Genomic DNA, 13,703 nt, shown 5'->3' on the forward strand with positions numbered 1-13,703 from the left:
AAGGCCGCAAAGTACTGAGCCCAAGTGCACCCCAAAGTGGCGAGGGAACACTGTCTAGGGACCCATTTTGCTATCTAACGTCTTGATTGTTCGTTGACCCCAGATCGCGGTTCACGTAGTCACAGCAACTTAACGTCGCAATGGGCGGAGCCAGGCGTGGAGTCAAGCGGGCAGAAGTGCTCCCATCCTCCAAGATCAAGCCAGCGGACGAACATGGACGAGGAGAAGTTCATCATCGAAGTACAAGACCACAAAGTAATATATGACGCAACACATCCTTTTTACAAGGACAACGGCAAAAAGGATTTGGCGTGGAACACCATCGCAGGCGTCATGGACGTGGATGGTGAGTTATTATCAATTCGCTTATAAGCTCTTTTTTAGCTACTAAAATGCAGTAATGTAATCTACAGTAACTTGTAATACAAATATTTATTACAATGCTGATTTTATTGTTTCAATTGAAAAACATTTAAACCAATCTCACCTTTGCTAAGGTATAACATTTTCCTAGAACTGTTTAAGTAGGGTGTTATGAAGACAATCCACATTGCATTTGTGTCACAACACATTTTAATGGTAGGGATCATTTCCTGAATAGTTTCTCAGGAAATGTTTTTATTTTCACCCTTTTTGTGCCTAGTTCACCGTTTTGGGTATATTTAGAAACAAACAAACTCCAAAAATGAGAATTTGACTGCAGTCAGTCAATCAATCAAGACACCAACATGTCCTGCCGGGACCTTGGCGGAGACAAGGAATGGGGCAAAAAAATCCCCCAAAAATCGTGGAAATCTGACTTTTAGCAGCGACTGGACAACAAAGTATGAATGTTTGTCCCCGAGCCGGTGCTCATGTCTCTCTTTCCTGTCGGACCGCTGACTTTGTGATGTCTTTTGTATTCGTGATTGTGTTTTATGTAGGGGTGTAACGGTACACAAACATTTCGGTTCGGTACCTACGTACCTCGGTTTAGAGGTCACAGTTCGGTTCATTTTCGGTACAGTAAGAAAACAACAAAATATAAATTTTTTGGTTATTTATTTACCAAATTTGTAAACAATTGCTTTATCCTTTTAACATTGGGAACACTATAATAATTCTGCCCACGTTAATCAACATTAAACTGCCTCAAGTTGTTGCTCAGGTTAAATAAAATGACAAAACTTTTCTTCTACATATAAAAAAGTGCAACATTAAACAGTTTCAAGTCAACTCATCATGCTTAATTTATTACAGCATTTGGGAAGCCTGTAGTTGATTTTTATTATGTAAATGTTATATTTTGCTCAACATGTGATAGCAGGGACCCTGCCATTCAAAACTAGGCTGCTACATTACTAATGATTAATGTAACTATAGCTGAAAAAATGGTATAATAGCAATAGGAGAGACTATTCATCCCTGAACACCATGGAATTCATGTAATAAATAGGCTTAATGATGCAGTTAACATTATTATATCAACTATCAGAGACAGAAACTCTTCATTTAACATAATGTCCTTTTTTGCTGCTTCAACACAGCTCAATCAACACAGAAAAAGGTAAAGTGAACTAACAGACAGATGCTGTCCGTAACACACACACACGCACACACATACACACACGCACACCGCAAAATGAGCTAACGTTACGCTAAAAGCGAATTAGCCTTCACCTCAAGCCAGGACTGCGAGCGAGCTGAGCTGCCGTTTATGTTTCTAGAAGGTCAACGGGCTCATATTGATGTTACTAGTAGTTGACTGGGAGGTGTTTATTATCATTTGGGGAGAGTCCGCTGCCTGATGCTTACCTGCTAAACGCTAAGCACTGACGACATGCGCTCTGAATACGCACTGCTGATTGGCTGTTACCGCTCTGTTTGTAACCAATCAGATGGTTGTGTGGGTGGGACAATGCTGGGTGCTGTGTAGAGTACTGACAGAGACAGAGGCAGAAGGAAGCGGAGGTGGCTACTTAATAAGTCCGTGTGGAAACTCGTTCGGTACACCTCCGAACCGAACCGAAACCCCCGTACGGAAACGGTTCAATACAAATACACGTACCGTTGCACCCCTAATTTTTTGGCTGTGTACTCTGGCAAACAAAGCTTGTTTAATACATGCAGTGCTACATTTGACCAATGGAGGGCAATAACGCTACACCCAACATTATGTTGAATTATGTGCAATGTTTGCAGTGAATGTTGTTCAATTTCTATATGCGTAAACATCTGTAGTTTATTGTGTGAATGTATTAACACCAAACCTGTTTTTTTTATGTCAAATACACAATGGACATTATTTACGTAAAATACACTATGGCATTATACTTTTGTAATGTTTACTTTATGTTTACCGTATTTTTCGTACTATAAGTCGCAGTTTTTTTCATAGTTTGGCCGGGGGTGCGACTTATACTCAGGAGCGACTTCTGTGTGAAATTATTAACACATTAGCGTAAAATATAAAATAATATTAATCTCATTCACGTAAGAGACTAGACGTATAAGATTTCATGGGATTTAGCGATTAGGAGTGACAGATTGTTTGGTAAACGTATAGCATGTTCTATATGTTATAGTTATTTGAATGACTCTTACCATAATATGTTACGTTAACATACCAGGCACGTTCTCAGTTGGTTATTTATGCCTCATATAACGTACACTTATTCAGCCTGTTGTTCACTATTCTTTATTTATTTTAAATTGCCTTTCAAATGTCTATTCTTGGTGTTGGGTTTTATCAAATAAATTTCCCCCAAAAAATGCGACTTATACTCCAGTGCGACTTATATATGTTTTTTTCCTTCTTTATTATGCCTTTTCGGCCGGTGCGACTTATACTCCGGAGCGACTTATAGTCCGAAAAATACAGTATATATTTTCAGTCATACAAAGTTAAATGAAGCCAGAAGTGTAAAGAATTAAAACCGAGGAAGGAACATCAATCCTCAACAAAACTTCTGGAGCTTCTGTTTCTTCATGCTGTTAACTATTTGTGGAGCTGCACGCGCTGGAAAGGAGTAGCGAGGGCAGAATAATGAGTTTATTCACAGTGCAGTGTGAAAGCCGATGTGTTTACTTTGCAGTCTCAAAGGACTAAGCCTAGATATGTCCGATAATGGCTTTTTTGCCGATATTCAGATATTGTCCAACTCTTAATTACCGATTCCGATATCAACCGATACCGATATATACAGTCGTGGAATTAACACATTATTATGCCTAATTTTGTTGTGATGCCCCGCTGGATGCATTAAACAATGTAACTTTACCATGAATTGATTAACGTGGACCCCGACTTAAACAAGTTGAAAAACTTATTCGGGTGTTACCATTTAGTGGTCAATTGTACGAAATATGTACTGTACTATGCAATCTACTAATAAAAGTCTCAATCAATCAATCAAAAACAAGGTTTTCCTAAATAAGAGAACAACTTCAAATCCAGTTATGGAAAAAAATGCCAACATGGCACTGCCACATTTATTATTGAAGTCACAAAGTGCATTATTTTTTTTAACATGCCTCAAAACAGCAGCTTGGAATTTGGGACATGCTCTCCCTGAGATAACTCTGATACCCACTACAACTATGGGAAATACTATACTTTGACTTTCACAAAGTGCATTATTATTATTATTTTTTTAAACATGCCTCAAAACAACAGCTACAAAAACAATGAAGGCACACGGCTTCAGTCCAGAGTATACTATAGCAGTGGTTCTCAAATGGGGGTATGCGTACCCCTGGTGGTACTTGAAGGTATGCCAAGGGGTATGTGAATTTTTTTTAAAATATTCTAAAAATAGCAACAGTTCAAAAATCCTTTATAAATATATTTATTGAATATACTTCAACAAAATATGAATGTAAGTTTATAAACTCAGTGAAGCACAAGCTCAGGTTTCTCACTAAAATGTCTGTCGAAAAGAACTGTGAAAAGAAATGCAACAATGCAATATTCAGTGTTGACAGCTAGATTTTTTGTGGACATCTTCCATAAATATTGATGTTAAAGATTTATTTTTTTGGGAAGAAATGTTTAGAACTAAGTTCATGAATCCAGATGGATCTCTATTACAATCCCCAAAGAGGGCACTTTAAGTTGATGATTACTTCTATGTGTAGAAATCTTTATTTATAATTGAATCACTTGTTTATTTTTCAACAAGTTTTTAGTTATTTGTATATCTTTTTTTCCAAATAGTTCAAGAAAGACCACTACAAATGAGCAATATTTTGCACTGTTATACAATTTAATAAATCAGAAACTGATGACATAGTGCTGTATTTTACTTCTTTATCTCTTTTTTTCAACCAAAAATGCTTTGCTCTGATTAGGGGGCACTTGAATTAAAAAAATGTTCACAGGGGGTACATCACTGAAAAAAGGTTGAGAACCACTTTACTAGAGCATACTTGCCAACCTTGAGACCTCCGAATTCAGGAGAGGGGGCAAAAAGGTTGAGAACCACTGTACTAGAGCGTACTTGCCAACCTTGAGACCGCCGAATTCGGGAGAGGGGGCAGGGTTTGGTGGTAGCGGGGGTGTCTATTGTAGCGTCTCAAAAGAGTTAGTGCTGCAAGGGGTTCTGGGTATTTGTTCTGTTGTGTTACGGTGCGGATGTTCTCCCGAAATGCGTTTGTCATTCTTGTTTGGTGTGGGTTCACAGTGTGGCGAATATTTGTAACAGTGTTAAAGTTGTTTATACGGCCACCCTCAGTGTGACCTGTATGGCTGTTGATCAAGTATGCAGTTGCATTCACTTGTGTGTGTGTGTAAAAGCCGCATATATTATGTGACTGCGCCGGCACGCTGTTTGTATGGAGGAAAAGCGGACCCGACGACAGGTTGTAGAGGACGCTAAAGGCAGTGCCTTTAAGGCACGCCCCCAATATTGTTGTCCGGGTGGAAATCGGGAGAATGGTTGCCCCGGGAGATTTTCGGGAGGGGTTGGCAAGTATGCCCTACGTCCGTGTTTCACCAGATGTGTACCGCTTCCGTACAGCGGCATTTTAAAAAGTCATTAATTTTACCTTTTGAAACCGATACCGATAATATCCGATATTACCGTAATTTCCGGACTATAAGCCGCTACTTTTCCCCCTCGTTCTGGTCCCTGCGGCTTATACAACGGTGCGGCTTATTTACGGCCTGTTCTTCTCCGACACCGACGAAGAGGATTTCGGTGGTTTTAGTACGCAGGAGGAAGACGATGACACAATGGTTAAAGACTGATTTTTCAGATACCGGTAGGCTGGTTATTTTGATAACATACAGGCGAGCACTTTGTATTACTTTGCACCGTTGTATTATTTGTACTCTGCACGAATGCTGTTCGCCATGTCAAAGATGTGAAAGTTTGATTGAATGATTGAAAGATTTATTGTTAATAAATGGGACGCTTTGCGTTCCCAAACAGTCATCTCTGTCCCGACAATCCCCTCCGTGGTAGCAGGAACCCCTATATACTACGGTAATTACACATCAAAACCCTGCGGCTTATAGTCGGGTGCGGCTTATATATGGAGCAATCTGTATTTTCCCCTAAATTTAGCTGGTGCGGCTTATAGTCAGGTGCGGCTTATAGTCCGGAAATTACGGTACATTTTAAAGCATTTATTGGCCGATAATAACCTGCAGAGGCATTTTCTGACAAAAATCTAACTTACAATGTCCGGCCCCTAAGCTCTTGGGCTCTTAAAACTGCAGCCGTCTTCATAGTGTTGTTAAAGGCCTACTGAAAGCCACTACTACCGACCACGCAGTCTGATAGTTTATATATCAATGATGAAATCTTAACATTGCAACACATGCCAATACGGCCGGGTTAACTTATAAAATGCAATTTTAAATTTCCCGCTAAACTTCCGGTTGAAAACGTCTATGTATGATGACGTATGCGCGTGACGTCAATCGTTGAACCGGAAGTATTGGTACACCATTGAATCCAATACAAAAAAGCTCTGTTTTCATCGCAAAATTCCACAGTATTCTGGACATCTGTGTTGGTGAATCTTTTGCAATTTGTTTAATGAACAATGAAGACTGCAAAGAAGAAAGTTGTAGGTGGGATCGGTGTATTAGCGGCGGACTACAGCAACATAACCAGGAGGACTTTGAGATGGATAGCAGACGCGCTAGCCGGCAACCTCACCTTGACTTCCTCCGTCTCCGGGCCGCCGACCGCATCTATGATCGTCGCTCTGTCGATTGCTGGAATGCAGGTGAGCACGGGTTTTGATGAGCAGATGAGGGCTGGCTGGCGTAGGTGGATAGCTAATGTTTTTAGCATAGCTCTGTGAGGTCCCGTTGCTAAGTTAGCTTCAATGGCGTCGTTAGCAACAGCATTGTTAAGCTTCGCCAGGCTGGAAAGCATTAACCGTGTATTTACAGGTCCATGGTTTAATAGTATTGTTGATTTTCTGTCTATCCTTCCAGTCAGGGGTTTATTTCTTTTGTTTCTATCTGCAGTTAAGCACGATGCTATCACGTTAGCTCCGTAGCTAAAGTGCTTCGCCGATGTATTGTCGTGGAGATAAAAGTCACTGTGAATGTCCATTTCGCGTTCTCGACTCTCATTTTCAAGAGGATATAGTATCCGAGGTGGTTTAAAATACAAATCTGTGATCCACAATAGAAAAAGGAGGGAGTGTGGAATCCAATGAGCCAGCTTGTACCTAAGTTACGGTCAGAGCGAAAAAAGATACGTCCTGCACTGCACTCTAGTCCTTCACTCTAACGTTGCTCATCCACGAATCTTTCATCCTGGCTCAAATTAATGGGGTAATCGTCGCTTTCTCGGTCCGAATCGCTCTCGCTGCTGGGGTAAACAATGGGGAAATGTGAGGAGCCTTTCAACCTGTGACGTCACGCTACTTCCGGTACAGGCAAGGCTTTTTTTATCAGCGACCAAAAGTTGCGAACTTTATCGTCGATGTTCTCTACTAAATCCTTTCAGCAAAAATATGGCAATAACGCGAAATGATCAAGTATGACACATAGAATGGATCTGCTACCCCCGTTTAGAGGGCTCCGTCAACCACCACGACATGGGGCCTGTTCCCGAGCTGAGCAGCAGGTACCTGGTGGCACATGAAGGGGGTTCCTCTCCCCAAAGCTGATCCCACCGTTGCTTGTTCCCAACTGAATGACCTTGAATTTGGATCTGCATCTGCAAGTGTCAAAAGAACAACGGGAAAAAAAATTTTTGTAAAAAAGTATTGGTTGTCTGTCAGTGGTGGTGCCTGAATGCCAAGTGCTTCTAGGCAGGTCAGGAAGATCCATTTTTCATAGAAGCATTGTGCCACCTCCTTCCAAGCGTCTGGTGTAGTCCTAAGTAGTAGTTTCTCCATCAGTGGTTTCTCAATGGCTCCACACCGCATGCAGAGAGTGGTGTGACACAGGCCAGACTGATCAGCAAGTCCCCAGATGTGCAAGTACCTATGAAGGGATGAATAAACAAGATTTATTAACCTGCATGTCCACTTTCTTTCAGTTAATATATGCAAGGCAAAATGGAGGGCACTGAGGGATTCATTTGTCAAGAGCCGGAAAAAGTCAGTTGCCAGTGGATCAGCAGGAGGCCCTCAGAAGGAGTGGAAATATGCAGACATCATGTCCTTCCTTGTGCCTCACCTCCAGCCAAGAAGGTATGTAAAGAATAATAGAACCAACTATTTGTTTAGTAAAAGTATATATATTTTTTTTAATTAAATTAAACCTAGCAAATAAACTACCATGAATTCCGGACAATTGCCCGCCACTTTTTTCCTAGACTTTGAACCCTGCGGCTTATAAAACGGTGCTGCTAACGGCTTTTCTTAGCTGATACAAATATTTCAAAAAATAGGTATTTTATTGTTTTGCTATGGCGCCATCTTTTGGACGAGTTCACTCCCTGCAGGTGCTGCGATGTCCTTCCGTTTAGTGCTTTCAACTGGAACTAGAAGTGGTGTTTAGTTTCCTTGCCGTCCATAGCCTTTCTACTCGTACGGTTTCTTCATTTAAAGTTTGTAAATTTTACAATTTAACTAAAACTAGAGGTGTCCGATAATGGCTTTTTGGCCGATATTCCGATATTGTCCAACTCTTAATAACCGATTCCGATATCAACCAATACCGATATATACAGTCGTGGAATTAACACATTATTATGCCTAATTTTGTTGTGATGCCCCGCTGGATGCATTAAACAATGTAACAAGGTTTTCCAAAATAAATTAACTCAAGTTATGGAAAAAAAATGCCAACATGGCACTGCCATATTTATTATTGAAGTCACAAAGTGCATTATTTTTTTTTTAACATGCCTCAAAACAGCAGCTTGGAATTTGGGACATGCTCTCCCTGAGAGAGCATGAGGAGGTTGAGGTGGGTGGGGGGTGTATATTGTAGCGTCCCGGTAGAGTTAGTGCTGCAAGGGGTTCTGGGTATTTGTTCTGTTGTGTTTATGTTGTGTTACGGTGCGGATGTTCTCCCGAAATGTGTTTGTCATTCTTGTTTGGTGTGGGTTCACAGTGTGGCGCATATTTGTAACAGTGTTAAAGTTGTTTATACGGTCACCCTCAGTGTGACCTGTATGGCTGTTGATCAAGTATGTAGTTGCATTCACTTGTGTGTGTCAAAAGCCGTAGGTATTATGTGACTTGGCAGGCACGCAAAGGCAGTGCCTTTAAAGGCCTACTGAAACCCACTACTACCGACCACGCAGTCTGATAGTTTATATATCAATGATGAAATCTTAACATTATAACACATGCCAATACGGCCGGGTTAACTTATAAAGTGACATTTTAAATTTGCCGCTAAACTTCCGGTTCGAAACGCCTCTGAGGATGACGTATGCGCGTGACGTGGCCCGGCGAACACGGGTATGCCTTCCACATTGAAGCCAATACGAAAAAGCTCTGTTTTCATTTCATAATTCCACAGTATTCTGGACATCTGTGTTCGTGAATCTGTTTCAATCATGTTCATTGCATTATGGAGAAGGAAGCCGAGCAAGCAAAGAAGAAAGTTGTCGGTGCGAAATGGACGTATTTTTCGAACGTAGTCAGCCACAACAGTACACAGCCGGCGCTTCTTTGTTTACATTCCCGAAAGATGCAGTCAAGATGGAAGAACTCGGATAACAGAGACTCTAACCAGGAGGACTTTTGACTTGGATACACAGACGCCTGTAGAGAACTGGGACAACACAGACTCTTACCAGGATTACTTTGATTTGGATGACAAAGACGCAGACGTGCTACTGTGAGTATGCAGCTTTGGCTTTTTTTTGCGTATGTACGTAACTTTTTAAAAATATATAAGCTTTATGAACCTTGGGTTAGGTGAATGGTCTTTTGGGCTGAGTGATTGTGTGTGTTGATCATGTGTTTGAATTGTATTGGCGTGTTCTATGGAGCTAGGAGCTAGCAGAGGAGCTAGGAGCTAGCATAACACGTACCGTACCGTACGTGCGCGTCACGTACGTAACTTTTTAAAAATATATAAGCTTTATGAACCTTGAGTTAGGTGAACGGTCTTTTGGGCTGAGTGATTGTGTGTGTTGATCAGGTGTTTGAATTGTATTGGCGTGTTCTATGGAGCTAGGAGCTAGCAGAGGAGCTAGCATAACAAACACGCAGGTGTTATTATGCAGGATTAATTTGTGGCATATTAAATATAAGCCTGGTTGTGTTGTGGCTAATAGAGTATATATATGTCTTGTGTTTATTTACTGTTGTAGTCATTCCCAGCTGAATATCAGGTACCGTGAGTATGCAGCCTAGGCTGCTAAACATTCGATAACTTGACCGTATGTGCGCGTCACGTACGTAACTTTTTAAAAATATATAAGCTTTATGAACCTTGGGTTAGGTAAACGGTCTTTTGGGCTGAGTGATTGTGTGTGTTGATCAGGTGTTTGAATTGTATTGGCGTGTTCTATGGAGCTAGGAGCTAGCAGAGGAGCTAGGAGCTAGCATAACAAACACGCAGGTGTTTTTATGCAGGATTAATTTGTGGCATATTAAATATAAGCCTGGTTGTGTTGTGGCTAATAGAGTATATATATGTCTTGTGTTTATTTACTGTTGTAGTCATTCCCAGCTGAATATCAGGTCACCCCCGGCTCTCACAGCATCTTCCCTATCTGAATAGCTTCAACTCCCCACTAGTCCTTCACTTGCACTTTACTCATCCACAAATCTTTCATCCTCGCTCAAATTAATGGGGAAATTGTCGCTTTCTCGGTCCGAATCTCTCTCACTTCATGCGGCCATCATTGTAAACAATAGGGAACTTTGCGTATATGTTCAACTGACTACGTCACGCTACTTCCGGTAGGTGCAAGCCTTTTTTTTATCAGATACCAAAAGTTGCAATCTTTATCGTCGTCGTTCTATACTAAATCCTTTCAGCAAAAATATGGCAATATCGCGAAATGATCAAGTATGACACATACAATAGATCTGCTATCCCCGTTTAAATAAAAAAAATTCATTTCAGTAGGCCTTTAAGGTTTAGTACACAGCGGCGTTTTAAAAAGTCATACATTTTACTTTTTGAAACCGATACCGATGATTTCCGATATTACATTTTAAAGCATTTATCGGCCGATAATATCGTCAGTCTGATATTATCGGACATCTACCATTCTTACTTACTAAACTGCCCCATGTGTGATGTGTGCAGGAGTGTTTTCATGCATATTTCTACGTGCTATGGTCATGTAATGAAGCTAGCATGGTTAGCATCAGCTAATATGCTAACAAATCTACGAGTGTCCGTGTTAGTATTGTTAACTAACAATAGCATTATTTGTGTATTGTTTCCTCAGTAAATTCACCTAAAATGTCACCATGCGTGGCAAGCGTGGCTCGGTTGGTAGAGCGGCCGAGCCAGGAACTTGAGAGTTCCAGGTTCGATCCCCGCTTCCGGCATTCTAGTCACTACCGTTGTGTCCTTGGGCAAGGTACTTTACCCGCCTGCTCCCAGTGCCACCACCACTGGTTTAAATGTAACATAAAGTACCAATGATTGTCACACACACACTAGGTGTGGTGAAATTTGTCCTCTGCATTTGACCCATCACCCTTGATCACCCCCTGGGAGGTGAGGGGAGCAGTGAGCAGCAGCGGTGCCGCGCCCGGGAATCATTTTTGGTGATTTAACCCCCAATTCCAACCCTTGATGCTGAGTGCCAAGTAACTTAGTTAGTGTTTTTCAACCTTTATTGAGACAAGGCACATTTTTTGCGTTGAAAAAATCAGAGGGCACACCACCAAAGGAAACTCAGTTGACAGTAAAAAGTCGTTGTCGCAATTGTTGGATATGACTTTAAAGCATAACCAAGCATGCATCACTATAGCTCTTGTCTCAAAGTAGGTGTACTGTCACCACCTGTCACATCACACCCTTACTTATTTTGAAGTTTTTTTGCTGTTTTCCTGTGTGTAGTGTTTTAGTTCTTGTCTTGCGCTCCAATTTTGGTGGCTTTCTCTTTTTTTGGTATTTTCCTGTAGCAGTTTCATGTCTTCCTTTGGGAGATATTTCCCGCATCTACTTAGTTTTAGCAATCAAGAATATTTCAGTTGTTTTTATCCTTCTTTGTGGGGACATTGTTGATTGTCATGTCATGTTCGGATGTACATCTTTGCTCCACAGTAAGTCTTTGCTGTCGTCCAGCATTCTGTTTTTGTTTACTTTGTAGCCAGGTCAGCTTTAGTTTGGTTCTGCATAGCCTTCCCTAAGATTCAATGCCTTTTCTTAGGGGCACTCACCTTTTGTTTATTTTTGGTTTAAGCATTAGACACCTTTTTACCTGCACACTGCCTCCCACTGTTCTCGACATCTACAAAGCAATTAGCTACCGGCTGCCACCTACTGATATGGAAGAGTATTACACGGTTACTCTGCCGAGCTCTAGACAACAACAACAACACATCATTTGCAGACTATAATTACCGGTTTGCAAAAAATATTTTTAACCTAAATAGGTGAAATTAGGTAATCTCCCACGGCATACCAGACTGTATCCCACGGAACACTTGTGTGCCACGGCACAGTGGTCGAAAAACACTGACTTAGATAATGGGTTTCACTATGTTAAGTCCTTTGAGTCACTAGAGAAAAGCACTACCGGTATATAAATATAATTCACTTCACCGTGGAGTTATTGAGTCTGATTAGCTGATTGGAGAGCTAGTTTGCGCAGCTACACTGCAAAAAGTCTGTTTTCAAAAACAAGAAAACAAAATACAAAAATGAGGGGTATTTTACTTGAACTAAGCAAAATTATAGAACAATAGAACAAGAAAATTTGGCTTGTCAAGACTTTCCAAAACAAGTAAAATTAGCTAACCTCAATGAACCCCAAAATACCATAAAATAAGTATATTCTCACTAATAACAAGTGCACTTTTCTTGGTAGAGAAAAAAAAAAGAGACCTTTTTGCTCAATATGTTGAAAAATATTCTTAAATTAAGCAAATGCTAGTGCCATTATCTTGACATAATATGCGCTCGGCATCATGATTTTTTTTTTCATGCTTGAAGTAAGAAATGATTACTTAAAAAAAGTAGTTTTATGCTTGTGAGTGTTGATGACACAGCTTTGCAACAGTTGATATTCTAGTTTCAAGCATGTTTTACTCAATATAGGTCATAACATCTCAGCAACAAGCTGTAATATCTTACGGAGATCATTTAGGACAGGGGTGTCCAAAGTGCGGCCCGCGGGCTTGTTGCGGCCCGCAGCTAATTGTTTACCGGCCCGCCACACATTCTGGAAAAATTGCAAAATTGATAGTATTGCAAAAATTTAAAAAAGTGGAATGAGGTGAAATCTAACAAGAAAAAGTTGCAATGTTGACACAAAAGCTGCCATGCAGGCTGTTTTTTTTCTTTTGTCTTTGTTTATTTTTCTTTTTTTTGCCATTGCTAAAAAAAAAAAAACACTAAAAATCTATGTTATAATGAATTATTACTTAAAAAATATCACTTTAAAATGTTTTATGTGGAAAAAATATTGCATATATTGTGTGGTTGCCATATAAAAACATCAAAGTTTTATTTGACAAAAGAGCATAAAACAAACAAAATAATAGTTAAAGCGTAAAATCGACAGATATATCTGAAGTTGATCTCGTAATTTAAGTGTTAAAAGTTAAAAAAAAACTAATAAAAATGTATCACTTTATGAGTGGGGCACCTTTTGGATCCCAAATATATTTAGTAGGATTTTATTTAACTTTTCACTGTGATTACTCAAAAATATTAAATTAAATTTCAGTTTTACTATAAAAAACAAAGTTGTCTTTGACAGAAAACCTTTTTTTTTTTTACTTTATATCAACCTCAAGTTGATATAGAGATTTACTGTAAGCGTTAAATAAAAGAATAATAATAATTTGACTTATTTTTAACAGTTTAATGACTGAGACCCTTTATAGTCCCCGGGAGCCCTACAAGTTTAAAAAAAAAATCCATATATTTTGTTAAGGTTTGAAAATGAAAAATATTAAAATGTTTCCGTGTACGGCCCTCAGTGGAAAAAGTTTGGACACCCCTGATTTAGGACCAAAACTCTTAAAACAAGTAAAACACTCTAACATAAAATCTGCTTAGTGAGAAGAATTATCTTATCAGACAGAAAATAAGCAAATATCACCCTTATTTGAGATATTTAATCTTACTTAGATTTCAGTTTTTGCAGTGTAGTGAGTCC

General features: G+C 39.8%; 1 protein-coding gene across 4 annotated transcripts in view; it reads left to right on the forward strand.

The window, feature by feature from the left end:
• Positions 1–13,703, forward strand: part of LOC133664635 (zinc finger protein 771-like) — a 32,380-nt gene that overhangs the window by 12,486 nt on the left and 6,191 nt on the right. For 2 of the 4 annotated variants that reach the window (XM_062069436.1, XM_062069435.1), the window contains exons 3-4: positions 104–346; positions 7,488–7,641. The exons of 1 other annotated variant lie outside the window; for it this stretch is intronic. In XM_062069436.1, the coding sequence (XP_061925420.1) occupies positions 104–346; positions 7,488–7,641 (397 nt within the window). The remainder of the gene's footprint in view (positions 1–103; positions 347–7,487; positions 7,642–13,703) is intronic. One more of the 4 variants, XM_062069433.1, reaches the window with a different exon arrangement.

Source organism: Entelurus aequoreus, linkage group LG14 (genome assembly GCF_033978785.1).
Source record: "Entelurus aequoreus isolate RoL-2023_Sb linkage group LG14, RoL_Eaeq_v1.1, whole genome shotgun sequence".
Classification (NCBI taxonomy): Eukaryota; Metazoa; Chordata; class Actinopteri; order Syngnathiformes; family Syngnathidae; genus Entelurus; species Entelurus aequoreus.